Source organism: Bufo bufo, chromosome 8 (assembly GCF_905171765.1).
Source record: "Bufo bufo chromosome 8, aBufBuf1.1, whole genome shotgun sequence".
Lineage (NCBI taxonomy): Eukaryota > Metazoa > Chordata > Amphibia > Anura > Bufonidae > Bufo > Bufo bufo.
Window position 1 is genome coordinate 102,447,903 of NC_053396.1, and position 19,236 is coordinate 102,467,138.

Consider the following 19,236-nt stretch of genomic DNA (forward strand, 5'->3'; position numbering starts at 1 on the left):
AATTCACATGATCCATGAATCACCCAATAAATTTCCTGGTTCAATTAGTATGGTATTTAAACAGCCCTCCTCATCATGCTGTTCACATTTTTGACATCATGAGACCAAGACGACAACTAACAATTGAGTAACAGTGCCTCGCCATTGCAAGACTTCAAGCAGGATGTTCTCAGACGGAAGTGGCCACTGAGTTTAGAGTGTCACAGAGTGTCATCAGCAGGTTGCAACAGAGATACAGAGAGACTGGAAGAGTCACAGAAAGGCATAGAAGTAGATGTCCTTTGGCTACACGCCACATTGATGGCCACTTCATTGTGAACAATGCCCTGCAGAACCGGATGATGAATGCCGCACAACTCCAGGCACATTTAAGGGAGGTGAGAGGCACCCAAGTGTCACGTCAGACCATTCAAAATCATTTACATCAGTGTGGTCTGCGTGCTAAATGTCCTGAAAGGGTACCTGACCACACCACCAGGCACAGGCGTCATAGTCTTGCATAGGCCAGGGAGCATCTACGCTGGACAAGGGACCAGTGGGCCTTAGTGCTGTTCACTGATAAAAGTCGATTCATGCTGAGCAGAAATGATGGCAGCCAATGATGTTGGAGATGTCAAGGAGAGCGCTATGCATCAGCCACTGTTTGCCTTTGGTGACGGTGGTGTTACAATGTGGACAGGTGTGTCTAGTCAATACAGAACTGCCCTACACTTTGTGAATGATATAGTAACAAGCCCATACTACTTGAATAACATCATTAATCCAGTCATTGTGTCTCTGCATGAACAACACAGGCCTAATTTCATCTTCATGGACGACAATGCACCAGCTCATCGAGGTCGCACCATTAGGGAACGGCTTCTGGAGACGGGTACCTCAAATAGAGTGGCCTTCACTTTCTCCAGACCTGAATCCCATTGAAAACTTATGGGATTAGCTGAGGCGTCGTGTAGAGGCTCGTAACTCTGTACCCCAGAACCTCAAAGACCTGAGGGCCGCCCTTCAAGAAGAGTGGGATGCCATGCCTCAGCAGACAATAAGTCGACTTGTGAACAGCATGAGATATCATTGTCAAGCTGTAATTGATGCTCAAGGCCACATGACAAGTTATTGAGACCCTGACATTTTTATGGGGTATACCCAGCACTGGTGTTGGCTTTTGTTTCAATAAATTGTTTGAGATGAGGAAATCGCCATTGCTGCTTCTACTTAAATGCCCTACTTTCATGATAGAATAAAACTGTAGCATAAACTTTCTATGTTTTCCATAAATTTCACCTGAAAGCCAAATATCCCTAACTTTTTGTGAGTAGCGCACATTGAACTGAAAAAAATCCATTGTGGATTCACTGCAGAATTTGCGGTAAAGTGTACCCTATGCGTTGCAAAAGGTCAAACTTGTGGTGAGAAATCAGTGGCATAAATTGATGCTGCAAATTCAGCTGTAATCCAGATTACAGACACAACTATAATATACTGAAGATTTTTCACACCTAAATCCAGACAGAAATATTTTACCACGTACATTATATGTGAACATACCCTTCAAGGAGTTTTCCGAGATTTTAATACTAATGATCTATCCTCTGGATCCCCACCGACCAGCCGTTTGAGAAGGCACGTGCGCTCCTGTGAGTGCCGCAGCCTGCTCACAGCTCCAATGACGACAACCCTGACCGTGATGCCAAGCACAGCAGCTATTCAATGTTCGGCGCTGTGCTTGGCAAGCGCGGAGAAGGCTGCCACGCTTCTCAAACGGCTGACTGGCGGGGGTCCTGGGTGCAAAGCTGATAGGTCAGCAAAATGATGCTGCTGCACAACCCCTTTAACCATCAAGACCTGCAGTGGAAAAATTCTACTATGTGTAATTTAATACTATGTCTTTGATACAGGTGCTCTCTGGTTTGCCTTCAACTCACATCAGAACTTGCTGGCATGGGCACGCAGGTGGTGGCCTCCACTCAGATCCAAAGCAAGGGGTAAGAACTCGGTGATGTACTGTCCTGTAAAGTAACTTCATATATATATATATATATATATATATATATCTCCAGCCCTGCATTTTTCTTACCTATTCATTGTAAGTACTTCATCAAAATCTTTACTTCACATAGTTCATGACATAACATCTCATGGCAGCTATTGCACTACGCTGTCACATAACCACAGATGCATTAGCACTGGTTTTAGTCAACGCAGAGACCAGTGACAATAGAGAAATGTCTGAACCCTGGGCTATCCTATTAATGCGACAAAGGATCAGCAACAAGGTGGATGGCAAGGGGAAGGTACCCACCCCAAGTATCACACAGTTGACAATAAAAACGTGGGGAAATGAGCGCCAGTCTCAGAAATAACAGGTTAAATACAAATGCAAATATACTATAGGATAATAACACCCACAGACACAGGAGGATAGCGTGAGGGGTTAATTAGTACATAAGAGAGTGAGGTAGAATAAGGTGCATCAAAAAAATAGATAAAACGCTAGGTAGAACATAAAATTGAATCAATAAAAGATCATTTTTTAAAATAATATTGATCTTAATGATCCACTCACTTCACTGGGGGGTCGCCACTAGGATAAACTCAAGACACCTGGGGCAAGTCACCCCCCCCCCCCCCCCCCCCCGGCCGGGATCGCATGTAGAATGGTTGAAGTTGGTGTCAACGCACTGGATGTGCAGCTCAGATGTAATTCAGCACACGGATCCAAGATTACGTCATCAATCCTCTTTATTAAAATATATATACGGCTCAACGCGTTTCAGGGGTCACAATACCCCCTTCCTCAGGAGCAGAATGCAGAACAAACATAATACATGACTTTAAATACACGTGGAGGCACTAAATTGGCGCCAAATGGACGGTGGGTGGGATTCCCGAAAGTGACATCCTCTATTGATTGGAGTGAAACCTATCATAAGGTGGTGACTTATTATAATTAAAGGGTAAAAAGTGTATATTACGTATAGGCCAATATATATATAGGACAAATGCTCTTCTAATTAAATGTAAAAAATAAATATAAAACATTAGATTACAAGGGGTCGCGTACAACGGGATCGGAAGTGGCATCCTCGGGCCGGAAGGACGTCGCTGGAAGAGGCCGAGTCCGGCAGGTAGGATGCAGTGCGAGCTCACACGCCACATCGGGGTTCGCGTCACCGGAAGTGACGTCGCCCGGGGAGGAGCTTGCTTCTGTGGAACGCATGTGACAGGGCGCTATGCGTTCCACTAGGAAGACTTGCAGTAGGTGAATGATTAGAAACATGCATATAAAATGCAGATAGCAGATAACGAAATTTGTTGGATCAATGGCTTATCTCAAAATATAGCGATAAAAGCCTGACACAATAAATATCCACAGTCAATTCAACATAAACAGACCTCAAGGTAAATAACTGGATACATGAATAAAAACCTATAGATAACATAAAATGGGTCCATGGATATTTCATAATTAGAAAGATAAATAGATAAAAGGCTAATTCTTATGTAGAAAAAAAAAGGTATATAGAAAATGATAAGATGATCTTACTCTTACTTCACATAGTTCATGACATAACATCTCATGGCAGCTATTGCACTACGCTGTCACATAACCACAGATGCATTAGCACTGGTTTTAGTCAACGCAGAGACCAGTGACAATAGAGAAATGTCTGAATCCTGGGCTATCCTATTAAGGCTATTTTCACACGGGCGCTTTGAATTCCGTTTGTGAGATCCGTTTTGGACCGCTTGTGAGAGCCCTGAAACGGATCAGTTCAGCCCCAATGCATTCTGAGTGGATAAAGATCCGTTCAGATTGCATCAGTTTGGCTCCGTTCAGCCTCCATTCCGCTCTGGAGGCGGACACCAAAACACTGCTTGCAGCGTTTTGGTGTCCGCCTGGCGATGCGGAGCCAAACTGATCCGTCCTGACTTACAATGTAAGTCAATGGGGACGGATCCGTTTTCACTGACACAATATGGTGCAGTTGAAAACGGATCCGTCTCCCATTGACTATTAATGTAAGTCAGGACGGATCCGTTTTGACTTAGACTTTTTTTACAAAGAATAATGCAAATGGATCCGTTCTGAACGGATGCAAGCTTTGGCGTTATAGGTGCAGATCCGTCTGTGCAGATATAAGACGTATCCGCACCTAACGCAGGTGTGAAAGTAGCCTAACCTATACTGCATGTATAATTCTGCCACTTTAAAGGGGTTGTCTCACTTCAGTAAGGGGCATTTATCATGTAGAGAAAGTTAACACAAGCCACTTAATGATGTATTGTGATTATCCATATTGCTTCCTTTGCTGGCTGGATTCATTTTTCCTTCACATTATACACTGCTTGTTTCCATGGTTACAGACCACCCCGCAATCCATCAGTGATGGTCGTGCTTGCACAATACAGGAAATAGCACCAGCCTATGTGCGCTCCCACGATCCTGTACAGAGGCCAGCGCTTTTTCTTATAGTGTGCAAGCACAACCACCCCTGATGGATTGCAGGGTGGTCTGTAACCATGGAAACGAGCAGTGTATAATGTGATGGAAAAATGAATCCAGCCAGCAAAGGAAGCAATACGGATAATAACAACACATTAGTAAGTGGCTTGTGTTAACTTTCTCTGCATGATCAATACCACTTACTGAAGTGAGACAACCCCTTTAACTTAAAGCAGTGTGATGGTGGCCATAAACAATAAAAGTAGCATTACTTAAGCCAGTACTACACTGGCCGATTGACAGCCAGATCATTGGTAATGAGCATTCGTAGTAATCCTCGTTAGCGATGATCTGGCAGTGTAATACTGCCGCTGATTAGCCAATGCTCGTTCATCTGACAATCCAGATTTTTAATTATGCTTAAAAATCATTGTTTACCTCCGGCAGATTGTCCTAACCTGCAGCCAATTGTTTCAGCGATCAGTGATTAGCTACAGCGGTCGATTTGTTGAGGTGATAGCTGTCGATCAGGTGTTTTGGCCTAAAGCTGCCTTATGTGTATGGCCAGTCAAAGCCGCAATGTTTCCTCTCTGACTGCTGGTGTTATCCACAGATCTGAGGGTTGTAAGAGAGGAGAAAGCATTCATTAGTGATGGGCCTACTCATTTCTAATAGCCAAACGAAAATGGCTCTTGAATAGGTTGTCCTATTGGAAGATGCATTTGCTAAGCATAAAAAGTATGATAGTATGTCAATGAGCGTACATGTACAAACAGAATACCATTAAATAGTCTTTAGTAAATGTTACTACCTTTTTCTTGTAGAAACTGCAACACCTTCACATAGCTGGCTGTCTTGCTGCTTTTGACATCCTGTGAGGGCTTTATCCCCATATTCTCTGTGTTAGGGTTCCTGCCCACAAATGTCAGGGCTCAGTGCCGCAATGCATGGGCACTGGGTGTGTGCAGACCGTGCTGTGGATGCAGACCCATTGACTAGAATGGGTTCGCGATCCGCAAGATACGGCACAAGATAGACATGTTTTATCTTTTGCGGTGCTGAGCCACGGACCTGAAAGCCCACGGAAGCGCTTCATAGTGTTCCTATGGTGTCCGATCTGTGCCTCCACTCCTTAAAACATAGGACATGTCTTGTCTTCGGCCGTATCTTGCAGATCGCGGACCTATTCAAGTCGATCTGCACGCGGCCAGTGCCCATATATTGCGTGGATGCTACTGATGCTGTTTTATTAACTGTGAAGCTTTCTATGCTGTGCTGTTTTCGTAGCCCCCATGCACTGTATTAGGAGCTGGGCGTCTCCTCTATTTCCCAGCCACCTGGTGGTCGGGACTTAGTCTCTTCTCGCCTTAGTAATGGTGAGATGAGACAACCTCTTTAGGGATCATGCTGCTCCTTGTGCATTCCTTTTCTGTATGTCCGTTCCGCAAAATAATAGAACATTTCCTATTATTGTCCGCATTACGGACAAGGATAGTACTGTTCTATTAGGGGCCAGCTGTTCCGTTCTGCAAAATATGGAACGCACACAGAAGTCATCCGTATTTTTTGCGGATCAGTGTTTTGCAGACCGCAAAATACATATGGTCGTTTGCATCAGCCCATAAGTTCAGAGTAATCTGCTCCTCTGTTAGATGTGGCACGAGTTCTGTATATATACTAAGATCTGAGGCTGCATTCACATCTCCGTCAGAGATGATCCAGCAGCCTGATCTGGCATAAATACCGGCTGTTGGCCAGGCAAAAACCACTGCACTTGTTCAGCTGAAATCCGGTATTTATACCGGAAAATGGACGGATCCCGTTATAGTCAATAGGAATGCGGAGGTGATCTGCTGGATCCGGTGGATGCCAGCAGGCTGTTCTCTGCTGGAAACGTTCACCAGGGATGTGAATGTAGCCTACGTGCAGCATGCATTATTTACATACATGGAGATTGTCCGTTTCCTTGACCCCATTTGTGATTACCAGGGCTTGCTGTTCTCATCACGGAGCAGTTTACCATCTCCAATGCCCATAGTTAGAGGTGGGGGGAGTTCACAGCATTTCCCTGAAGACTATGTAACATGTAAAGACTGCATGCTGATTCTAATTGTCCGCCTTCCACCTAGTAGGATGTAGAGATGGCAAATCACCAGACCATGTCCATGAGAGAGTCCTATAGTCTAGGTAGACAGCGAGCCTGCACCACACAGACTGTAACACCTATTTCCTAATATTGTCTGTGCTTTTCCACCCTCTTCCTAATCGCAGTCTTGACTTAGCCTGACTACCCGGTAGCAACATATAATTACACGCATTCTCTCTGCGTAGGGTTCTTTTATCCACGCACAGCATCCCTTCCACTTCTAGCTCCTCGTGTTTCTCATAGACCTGCTACCGACTGTGCTGTGATACAAAAAAGCTATTTATGCATATCCTCGCTCTTTATCCTTCCATGAGAAGATGGATTTGTGGCTGGAAAGCTGTCACTGTGCTCTTCTGCTTTTTCTTTCTCCCACCAGGTACGGAGAAGCTTAAATACCTTATTTTTGTGCTGTCATTTTAGTATTTTTAATTCTTCAGCAAGTGTTTTATCTCTGCAATTTGTATGTCTTTCTGCCTCCTGTGTCTTCGAGGACCGCAGCTTTTTGTTTGTTTTGCCATGAAAGTGCAAAAATGCTGCCCAACCTTGGGAAATAGTTGGCAGCTTGTGCCGGTCTTGGCATTGTAGTACTACATATTTATTCTGCAGATTTAAACAAAAGGAGCTATGCAAAAAAAATAATAAATCTTGGCTGTTGCTCCATCTAAAAATGTGTATCTGTAAAACTGAAACCCTGACACCCCTGTAACATTTGTGTTAGGCTGTGTTCTCATTTGCATCCGATGTGCTTTTAGAAGCCTCTGTCACAGATTTAGTCATTTTGCACCGCATGCAATGCTATTTTTACCATAAAAACAACACACACCTCAGCAGGACCCAACGGACTTCACTGTAAGGGGCTGCTCACTTCGTCAAGCAGATACGTTAAAAAAAAACATATAGAAACGTCTGACGTACCCATAGACTACAATTGGGCAACACAATTCAAAAGTATAGTTTGTCACGGTTTACGTTTCTGTATGTTTTTTCTTTTTTCTTTTCCAGGACAGAAGAGCCTAGCATACCACACCATTCTGTCCTGCAAAAAAAAAAACGTATAGAAATGTATACGTTTTTTATTTTCACATTGCAGTGAATGGGAGACGCATGGAAACGTAAGATGATGATAGGTTCCCATCCACTAATGTTATCCATTTTTACCCATGTACTTCCTATTTCCTTTGATACACTTCAAATCTTTATTTAAAAAAGAAAGATTTCACAAAAACATATAACTTTTTTGTTAAAACACAGGATCCAAACATTTTGAAACCTAATGCTCATCCATCAAATGTACAGTCGTGGCCAAAAGTTTTGAGAATGACAAAAATATTAGTTTTCACAAAGTTTGCTGCTAAACTGCTTTTAGATCTTTGTTTCAGTTGTTCCTGTGATGTAGTGAAATATAATTACACGCACTTTATACGTTTCAAAGGCTTTTATCAACAATTACATGACATTTATGCAAAGAGTCAGTATTTGCAGTGTTGGCCCTTCTTCTTCAGGACCTCTGCAATTCGACTGGCATGTTCTCAATCAACTTCTGGGCCAATTCCTGACTGATAGCAACCCATTCTTTCATAATCACTTCTTGGAGTTTGTCAGAATTAGTGGGTTTTTGTTTGTCCACCCGCCTCTTGAGGATTGACCACAAGTTATCAATGGGATTAAGATCTGGGGAGTTTCCAGGCCATGGACCCAAAATGTCAACGTTTTGGTCCCGAGCCACTTAGTTATCACTTTTGCCTTATGGCACGGTGCTCCATCGTGCTGGAAAATGCATTGTTCTTCACCAAACTGTTGTTGGATTGTTGGAAGAAGTTGCTGTTGGAGGGTGTTTTGGTACCATTCTTTATTTATGGCTGTGTTTTTGGGCAAAATTGTGAGTGAGCCCACTCCCTTGGATGAGAAGCAACCCCACACATGAATGGTCTCAGGATGCTTTACTGTTGGCATGACACAGGACTGATGGTAGCGCTCACCTTTTCTTCTCCGGACAAGCCTTTTTCCAGATGCCCCAACCAATCGGAAAGAGGCTTCATCGGAGAATATGACTTTGCCCCAGTCCTCAGCAGTCCATTCACCATACTTTCTGTAGAAGATCAATCTGTCCCTGATGTTTTTTTTTGGGGAGAAGTGGCTTCTTTGCTGCCCTTCTTGACACCAGGCCATCTTCCAAAAGTCTTCGCCTCACTGTGCGTGCAGATGCGCTCACACCTGCCTGCTGCCATTCCTGAGCAAGCTCTGCACTGGTGGCACTCCGATCCCGCAGCTGAATCCTCTTTAGGAGACGATCCTGGCGCTTGCTGGACTTTCTTGGACGCCCTGAAGCCTTCTTAACAAGAATTTAACCTCTTTCCTTGAAGTTCTTGATGATCCTATAAATTGTTGATTGAGGTGCAATCTTAGTAGCAACAATATCCTTGCCTGTGAAGCCATTTTTATGCAACGCAATTATGGCTGCACGCGTTTCTTTGCAGGTCACCATGGTTAACAATGGAAGAACAATGATTTCAAGCATCACCCTCCTTTTAACATGTCAAGTCTGCCATTTTAACCCAATCAGCCTGACATAATGATCTCCAGCTTTGTGCTCTTCAACATTCTCACCTGAGTTAACAAGACGATTACTGAAATGATCTCAGAAGGTCCTTTAATGACAGCAATGAAATGCAGTGGAAAGGTTTTTTGGGATTAAGTTAATTTTCATGGCAAAGAAGGACTATGCAATTCATCTGATCACTCTTCATAACATTCTGGAGTATATGCAAATTGCTATTATAAAAACTTAAGCAGCAACTTTTCCAATTTCCAATATTTGTGCAATTCTCAAAACTTTTGGCCACGACTATATACATAAAAAAATAAGATAACCACAAAATTACATACGTTTGTGTACGTTTTTTACTGTCTAAATGGATCCACTTGACTTACAGCAAAAAGCACTGGATCCAGCACAGCATTGTGGTTTTTAATTATAAATGGATACCACAATGCCTATGTGAACACAGCCTTAAAGAGGAGCTGTCTCCACTACTGTCTTGTCCAGTTTAGTAACTACTTGCGTTCCCCATGAAGTTATGGAGAATCTATTCTATGTTGTTTCATTCTGCTGTTATTCCTAATAGAAGTTTATGAATGAATTGCTAGTAGTCTGCATTAAAGGGGTTATCCAATTTCACAAACGGACCCCCCCCCCCCCCCCCCCATGTGTTGGGCCCCTCACAGGTAATATACTTGCCCCGCTCCTGGTCCTTACACCGCTGCTGCTGCTTCCGGTGTCGGGGGGAGCAGCCAATGGCAGACCGGGACTAGCCTCCCTAGCGTCACCCGCGATGCCAGGGAGGCTCGTCCCTGTCCCTGCCTGCCTGCCATTTGCTGCTCCCCTCCCCGACACCAGATGTTTTCATCCGTGTACAGGAAGAAGCAGCAGCGGCGGTGCGGGAACCAGGAGTGGGGTAAGTATATTACCTGTGAGGGCAAGGCACATGTGGGGACTGTTTGTGAAATTGGATGACCCCTTTAAAGGTCCATTTGGGGGTGTGGCCCTACAGAGTCTGACAGTGTCCATTCAGTGCTGCCAGAATCAGACTGTGCAGGGACACACCTAGGGGTGAAATAATTACTGGAATCAATCGAGTAACTCGACACAAAAAAGTCCTTGATGCAAATTTTTTTGCATCGAGGATTCGTTTGTACCATTACTCACCGCTCCATGGTCTTCCGCTGTCTGGCACCCGCTGCATTGTATCCTGACGTACAAACATAGTCAGGATATAATGCACGTCAGTACTCACTATGACCAGACGCTGTGTGACGTCAGGTCCCAATGCATCAGGTGAAGAGGATAGAAGAGCAGGGGAGTGTCGGTGGCGCCCCTAGCAGGAAGGCTAAGTATTTGATTTCACTGATGCTGCAGCCCTGATGGCTAGGAGGAGGAGTGGGTGAACTGATGGCATGGGGGAGATCATGGCAGTGAGGGGAGCTTTTGGCACTGGGGAGAGCTGAAGGCATGGGGGAGATCATGGCAGTGAGGGGAGCTGATGGCACTGGGGAGAGCTGAAAGCATGGGGGAGTTCATGGCAGTGAGGGGAGCTGATGGCACTGGGGAGAGCTGAAAGCATGGGGGAGTTCATGGCAGTGAGGGGAGCTGATGGCACTGGGGAGAGCTGAAAGCATGGGGGAGTTCATGGCAGTGAGGGGAGCTGATGGCATTGGGGAGAGCTGAAGGCATGGGGGAGTTCATGGCAGTGAGGGGAGCTGATGGCACTGGGGAGAGCTGAAGGCATGGGGGAGTTCATGGCACTGGGGAGAGCTGAAAGCATGGGGGAGTTCATGGCAGTGAGGGGAGCTGATGGCATTGGGGAGAGCTGAAGGCATGGGGGAGTTCATGGCAGTGAGGGGAGCTGATGGCACTGGGGAGAGCTGAAGGCATGGGGGAGTTCATGGCAGTGAGGGGAGCTGATGGCACTGGGGAGAGCTGAAGGCATGGGGGAGTTCATGGCAGTGAGGGGAGCTGATGGCACTGGGGAGAGCTTAAGGCATGGGGGAGATCATGGCAGTGAAGGGAGCTGGTAGCACCCGAGAAGGAACTGATGGCATGGAGGGGTAACTGATGGTGCTGAGGATCAATGGCATGGGGCGGGAGACTGATGGCTGGGGGGGCTGTTGAATTTTTATAGAAAACGTTCTTTTAATTTAGTTTTTTCTTATTAGAGTGTTTGATTAATCGTTGGATTCATTGGTAAAATAATTGATGGCTGCAGCCCTAGACAGACCCCAACTGGTAACACACATATACAGACCCCAACTGGTAACACCCATATACAGACCCCAACTGGTAACACCCATATGGACCTTTGTCCCAGATTGACGGCAATACTTTGATAAATGTCAAGGAATAAGAGGGGAATGGCTCTTCATAATCGTCATTGCTTTAGGAACGCAAGTAGTTACTAAATTGTTACAGTAATTGTTGGGAATGACTAGTTATTGCTTTAGGCTACTTTCACATCTGCGTTTTTCTTTCAGGTTTTGAGATCCGACAAAGGATCTCAAAACCGGAGGAAAACGCTTTAGATTTGTCCTCATTCATTGTCAATGGGGTCAAAACTGAACAAACTGAAATAAAATACATCAGAATCAATTACGTTTCGGTTTGTTGCATTTTTGTGACAGGACACAAAACCGTTGCAGATTGCGGTTTTGTGTCCGGTTTGCGAAACTGAACAAGCCAATCCGCACTAAAAACAATGTAAGTCAATGGTGCCGGATCCGTTTTTTTCAGACAGGATTCTGTTTGTTTATTTTCAATTTAATACAACCGCAGCCGAACGGAACGGATGCAGCCTGTTGTATTAAATCGAGCTGAAGCGTTTTCCTCCGGTTTTGAGATCCTCTGCCAGATCTCAAAACCTGAACGGAAAATGCATATGTGAAAATATCCTTAGGAATGCAAGTAGTTACTAAAACAGGCATGTCAGCGGAGGTGACAGGACCCCTTTAAGGGGGTTTTCCATTCTTTTACTATTGATGGCCCATTATCAGGATAAACATCAGTATCAATCCGCGAGGGTCCGGCACCCTGCATCCCCTCTGATCAGTTGTTTTATAGTAGCTCTGGCACCGGAAGTACACAGCCCTGTCCAATGTGCAGTGGATGTGACTGGTTACTACAGCAGAAACGACCGGCACTCTTACAATGGGAGTAATGTGAGGCAACTGTAAAATGAGGTTAACACTATTTAATAACATTTATATCATACGATTCAATAAAATTACAATACATTGATACATAAAATGCTCTCAAAAGTAAAAAATATTAACATGGATGGGATTGTAAGTCCAAGTATTATCTATTAATGTCCTCCTGAGGTAGCTTTCGGTATGTTGTGGCTTTTACTCAATCTTAAAATGATGAAAAAAGGATGAAGAAAAGCGCATGGAATAAAACGCATAAGTGGTAGTATGAGATTATAAAAAAGCGCATATAGTGGTATTACAGCGCATGGATAGTCTCTCTGTAGTGTTCCGACATATGATGCAGTTTGTTAGATGGCTACTCACCGTTTCGAGCTGGCTCTTGTTACTGTGGCGTCCCCCGTGTAAGTGCTCTGTGCTCTTGGTGTAATTCAAATCATTTGTCGGATGCGAAATTTTTTGATTTTACGAATTTTCGATGGTTTATATTTCGCAATGGAGTTGATCCGGGCGTTGTATCAGTCCGCAGCTGTTATGCTGTATACTCCAAGTGTCATAAAGATGATCTCTACAGAGGACATTTAAATGTAGAAGTCCTTATTAGATGTCTCCTATAAATCGCATGGCCCTTTTGCGAGCGAATATTTCTCAGCTTTCCCAGACGCTTTTCGAAGTAATCACTATTTCTTCCTCAGTGGGTTCACTCACAATGATAGATCTCATGCTTTTATACCCAATATCATCAGGTAAAAAATGTCAAATTGAAACTCAGGAGTAGATTTTTTAATCCTAAATCTCCATATTGCGTTTTTCATGTGTTTAAATGTCTCTTCAAAGGAGGAATGTGATTTTTATGCGTTTTTTCGTCTGCAGTTTTCCCTTACTGCATAATATATGTCTTATTAGTAATTTTTGTATTAATAGATTCGGGACATGAAATATACCTAAAAACTCATCACATATGGAGTAAAAATCACTGTTAAAATCACAGAATATCACATCTTTATCTTTATAAATAGGCGTATCTTTATCAAGATATACGCCTATTTATAAAGATATAAGATATGTGATGTTCTGCGATTTTAACAGTGATTTTTACTCCATATGTGATGAGTTTTTAGGTATATTTCATGTTCCGATTCTATTAATACAAAAATTACTAATAAGACATATATTATGCAGTAAGGGAAAGCTGCAGACGAAAAAACGCATAAAAATCACATTCCTCCTTTGAAGAGACATTTAAACACATAAAAAACGCAATATGGAGACTTAGGATTAAAAAATCCACTCCTGAGTTTCGATTTGACATTTTTTACCTGATGATATTGGGTATAAAAGCATGAGATCCATCATTGTGAGTGAACCCACTGAGGAAGAAATAGTGATTACTTCGAAACGTGTCTGGGAAGGCTAAGAAATATTTGCTCACAAAAGGGCCATGCGATTTATAGGAGACATCTAATAAGGACTTCTACATTTAAATGTCCTCTGTAGAGATCATCTTTATGACACTTGGAGTATACAGCATAACAGCTGCGGACTGATACAACGCCCGGATCAGCTCCATTGCGAAATATAAACCATCGAAAATTCGTAAAATCGTAAAATTTCGCATCCGACAAATGATTTGAATTACACCAAGAGCACAGAGCACTTACACGGGGGACGCCACAGTAACAAGAGCCAGCTCGAAACGGTGAGTAGCCATCTAACAAACTGCATCATATGTCGGAACACTACAGAGAGACTATCCATGCGCTGTAATACCACTATATGCGCTTTTTTATAATCTCATACTACCACTTATGCGTTTTATTCCATGCGCTTTTCTTCATCCTTTTTTCATCATTTTAAGATTGAGTAAAAGCCACAACATACCGAAAGCTACCTCAGGAGGACATTAATAGATAATACTTGGACTTACAATCCCATCCATTTTAATATTTTTTACTTTTGAGAGCATTTTATGTATCAATGTATTGTAATTTTATTGAATCGTATGATATAAATGTTATTAAATAGTGTTAACCTCATTTTACAGTTGCCTCACATTACTCCCATTGTAAGAGTGCCGGTCGTTTCTTCTTTTTACTTATCTCCTTTTGAATAGGGTGATTCAAATCAGACCAGAGCACCTGACCCTGATTACAAGTAGTGAGCCGCCTGAACTTTTCTATACACTTGGTTACTACAGCACTTCCTCCATTTAGGCTGCATTCACACGTCCGTGGTGTGTTGCGGACCTGCAAATTGCGGGTCCGCAACACACCCGCCCGGCACCCCCATTAAAATGCCTATTCTTGTCCGCAAGCTGCGGACAAGAATAGGACATGCTCTATCTTTTTGCGGAGCTGCGGACCCAAAATCGGGGCCGCGCTCCGCAATTGCGGCTGCGGACAGCACACTGTGTGCTGTCCGCATCCATTCCGTCCCCATAGAGAATGAATGGGTCCGCACCCATTCCGCAAAATTTCGGAAAGGATGCGGACCCATTTTGCGGACGTGTGAATGGAGCCTTAAGTGAATGGAGGCAACACTGCGGTCACAAGCTCCATCCAATGCACATTAGACAAAGCTATGTAGTTCCACAAGTCAAGGAGTGGACAACCCCTTTAAGCTGACTGTACACAGTAGGTGAACTTCAGTTGACCATCAGGTGTCATGAGAAAAGAAGGAAGGCTTGGGCATGTTAGATGTTCTCAAGGGAGATAAGACAGGTCTGTCAGTAGGTTACTTCTTTCTTCCTATTGAAAGCACATGGACACTTAGCTGAGTTTAACGGACTTGTTGGGGGAGGGGGGGTCCAGATGGAATGGCCGACAGGCATTGTAAACCTTTCCAATTTTATGTTTTTTTTTTTGTTTTTTTTTAAACATGTTAATGTTTTTATTACAATTAAACATTCCCATCATGTACATCACCCTAGTACAATATTTTTGGTGAATGTTTTGTGCAGACCCTTCCCCTGACTGCTCGTGCTTTTTATGCAGGCATGTGGCAGGCTGCTAGCTGTATTGATTTCTGCCAAAATCCAATCCGTTAAGTCACTACTGAACTATACTTCTCAGAATGCCTTTAAAGAAAGTTACCAAAAGATGAAACCTTGTCTATAATAAGCGTATAAATCCTCATCTGTCTGACTGACTGTATATCCCTGAAGGACAGGATAAGCATTTGACCTCTGATGCTAGATCATCATTCACAATACTGGCAGATTTCTCCAATAGCTGCTTCCCAGGAACGCAGGGTACGAGTCTCGGTCAACATTTTTCATGCCCTTGTATTGTTTTGTATATCTGAGGCAGTATCTTCCAAAATACATGGAAAATTACCGATAGCATGTCCAAGAGCATTATAACAAAAACTCAAGTTTTCAACATGCACGCAGCCATTTCAAAGAATAAAACCTACTACATGACATGAACAGGCTTTAAAGGGGTTGGCCCATCTGGGATATTGATGACATATGTCTAGGATATGCTATTAATATCAGATAGAAGCAGGTCAAAGAGGGGGGACCTTCGCCTATCTGGAGAACAGCACCCCCGAAGTGAAGGAGAGCGCACCGTGCATGTGTGGCATGCTCTTCATTCATTGCTGTGGAATAGCCAGCTCTATTTTTGGAAGTCCCGTAGCGGTGAATGGAGAGCTCACCGCGCAACCACAGCCATCTCTCTAATCACCAATATGGGACTGACATACATAGCTGAGCCAGCACTCGGAGGGTGGCCCCACATATGCAGCTGCTCCCTGTTCACTTCAGGGGTCCAGTTCTGGAGATAGTTGCAGGTCCTAGGCATGGGACCTGCTCCTATCTGACATTAATGGCATATCCTAGCAATGGGTCCCAAATGGGACAACTCCTTCACTACAACATGCGCTAAGCAACCGTAAGTTTCTGAAAAGTTGCGGGACCAAAATCATTTGTGTGACTTGTCTGCAATTTGCTGTTGATCCCCAGTGTAAAGGTTTTCCTTCCCTAATACTACTTTGTACAACCTTTGGCAACGTTTAGAGCCTCCAAAAGTTTTTTAGGCCCCAAAAATTATTACTAAGCAATTAATAGGCAAATAGACAATACCGTATTAATGTTATATCCATAGAGTAAATATATATATTTTTTTAAATTTGAGATAAATTAAATTTTCCTCTGATAGTGCCCCCTGCTGTTTATCCTTGTGGTCCACCTTTTGTGGCATTCAGAGGTGGACTGTCCTGCTCAGTAGCTTCCCTGCTGTCCTCCCCTCAGTGCTGGAGTAGTGATCTCATAGTGAAGCGGTCCAGACACCTTTCATTCATTCTTTTCTGCTTATAAATTCATAGAAATACATGGCTATATCTCTCTCTAGACAGTGGAGAAGGAAATTCTGGAAGCACTACCATATGTATCTATGGGGCTAGATGTGAGGGACTATTTTCTAAGAAGAGGAGAAAGGGGTTAACAAGAGCTAATTGCAGTGCATCCTGGATGGGTCAGGTGCCTAATGAGTCTTCTAGGGCCTTATTCATACGGTCAGTGGTCAATACCAGGAGTACAACCTACTTAGTATGAGGTTAAATGAAAAGATTTCTACCTCCTCTTAGACCTGCTCCTGGTTTTGGCTCATATAATGGAAATCGCTGACCAAACACTGACAGTATGAATAGAGCCCTTCAGTGCGTCTCAGGTCAAAGCCATGACTCCTATTGTCTCCAGCTCGGCTTACCCAGGATTCTGCCATCAGTTTCCTCTTTCCACCACGTCCCTGACTGTTCTTTGAGCAGGAAATTTCCAGATGACATTTTCAGCAGTTGAAATAGGGCTGCCAAGGTATTTGTAGATGGTCTGATACCCTGTGGCCTGTCTGTGCGTGGTGATAATAGCATTTCTGATCTGTTCAGACAGCTTTCTTGTCAAGGAACGGGGAATCTAACTGCCCGTTGTAGGCATCAGAGCCACCATTCATAGACTAATTAGTTATGTGAGAACTGACAAGGTGGAGAAAGAGGAGTCTAACGTCTAATTAATCACTGTTTCCAAAGGTTCTCCAAATGTTGTCCTGGCGTAGTTATCATTTTTGTATCCTTTGGCACACCTAAAATTTAGGGTTGCCAGTGGTGTTGACCACAGTAGTAGACATACAGGGCATCCACTGAATGCTTTCATAGCAATGACAGATTTTCTAGGTGGCATTTCAAGTATCTTCTCGTTTATACATCAGTATCACCTTCTCCTGACTCCATAGTTGGGGGTTTTCCTTTAAATTGGTTGTATGTTTTAAAGAGCTCTTTTAGGAACCTCTGCAATCCATGTTTAGCCTTTAAATATAGTCTTGTGCTCTATAGCTTAATGGACTCATAATGGATGATTACACAACTTCAGAGCCAGCACGGTTAAATGAAGTGGTGACATTTTACGCGCAATTAAGCAAGCTAGAACAATTCTCCCGTTCATAGCTGTGGGATCACTGCAGCCGGCACTGAAAGTATTCCAGTGGATGTGGCACATTATTTATCAAGACGGGAGTGCCTCTTCATCACCAATCATTAGTCCTGGAAATGAAGCCAGGTACACAGCAGGCTATGCCGGAAGGCTGGTATTGCTTGGGCACGGTCACATTGGCAGCTGTGGCAGAACAACCTGAAACTCTGGCATAGTAATGGAACCTATAAAATATCTGTAGGGCACTGTAATGCTCATCTGTAGAGATCTGAGAGTCTACCGTGTAGATATAGCCTGCAGTGACTGAACAAAGGCTGGAGCAGCCGAGCATATGACTCAGAAAGTGACATATTCTCTGTGTTGTTACCGTCCTTCATCTTCCTGGGCAGTAATTACCGCTAATGAATGGGTATATTGTACATATTTAGTTGTTGTACTAAAGTCATTTCCTTAACACCTTATTTAATATACTAAGACACCCTGCGCATCCCTTATTTTTTGTATAGTTTTTATTTTTTAGCAGTATTTATTTTATTTTTTTTCCCTGTGGGACCAACGTATACTATGTGTTAACACTTGTCATTTAGGCTGGGTTCACATCCGTTTAACATATACAAAAAAGTATAAGTTAACGGATGCCTCTGTCAGATGCTATACAGTGGCTTCCGTCACCATAGAGCAGGCTTGGCCAACCTGCTGCCCTCCAGCTGTTGTAAAATTCCCACCATGCCCTGCTGTAGACTAATAGCTGTATGTAGTCTGGGCATGCTGGGAGTTGTAGTTTTGCAACAGCTGGAGAGCCTCAGGTTGGCCATCCCTGCCATAGAGTTCCATTGTAAAAATTAAAAAAACGTACAAAAGTTTCCATTTGCAGGATGGAAAGGCATGGTGTGCTATACTTTTTTGTATCCCTTTTTTCCCCCAACGTATACAGATGGCAAAAACATGATGTGGGCTCCTTAATCCTACGATTGGGCGCCAGATGTCAGGCAAACCTTTTTCTTGGCGTAGGCATAGGGTTTTACATGATAGTTTCTTATATAATAAAAATAAAACGGTGTTTGTGTTTTTAGTTTTTTTTACATTGTAATAGATATTATGACTGGAGGCTACATCATTATGTAAATCATAGAGAATCCCTTTAAAGGGGTTGTCCAGTTTAGAATTTCCTTTTGCACATTGAATGTCCCCATCTGACAAGCTGATCTGGAGGAGGGCGTATTGATGACCTGATTGCTTACAGACGGTATCCTGTACATGTGCGCTGTGAGGATTTTTAATTAGTTAACATTAGGATGTGCATAATTTATCTAAAGGGGTTTTCTGGTTATGGCAATCAATATCAGATTGGTGGAGGCCTGACATTCATAACCCCGCTGATCAGATATTCGAAGGCGCTGTAGCACTCGTGTATGTGTTGAGGCCACTTCATTGTTTACATGGGGCTGCCTGTCCGCGCACTTTCTATTTTGTAGTGGCAGTACAGGCAATTGCAGTCGTGTTCCCGGGACAAAGCTGCCGGGTGCA

General features: G+C 43.4%; 1 protein-coding gene across 2 annotated transcripts in view; it reads left to right on the forward strand.

Annotated features, from left to right (window-relative positions):
* The window catches only part of ABCB7 (ATP binding cassette subfamily B member 7), a 173,412-nt gene that overhangs the window by 51,840 nt on the left and 102,336 nt on the right, over window positions 1-19,236 (forward strand). For both annotated transcript variants that reach the window (XM_040406048.1, XM_040406049.1), the window contains exon 3: window positions 1,893-1,979. In XM_040406048.1, coding sequence (XP_040261982.1) covers window positions 1,893-1,979 — 87 coding nt within the window. The remainder of the gene's footprint in view (window positions 1-1,892; window positions 1,980-19,236) is intronic.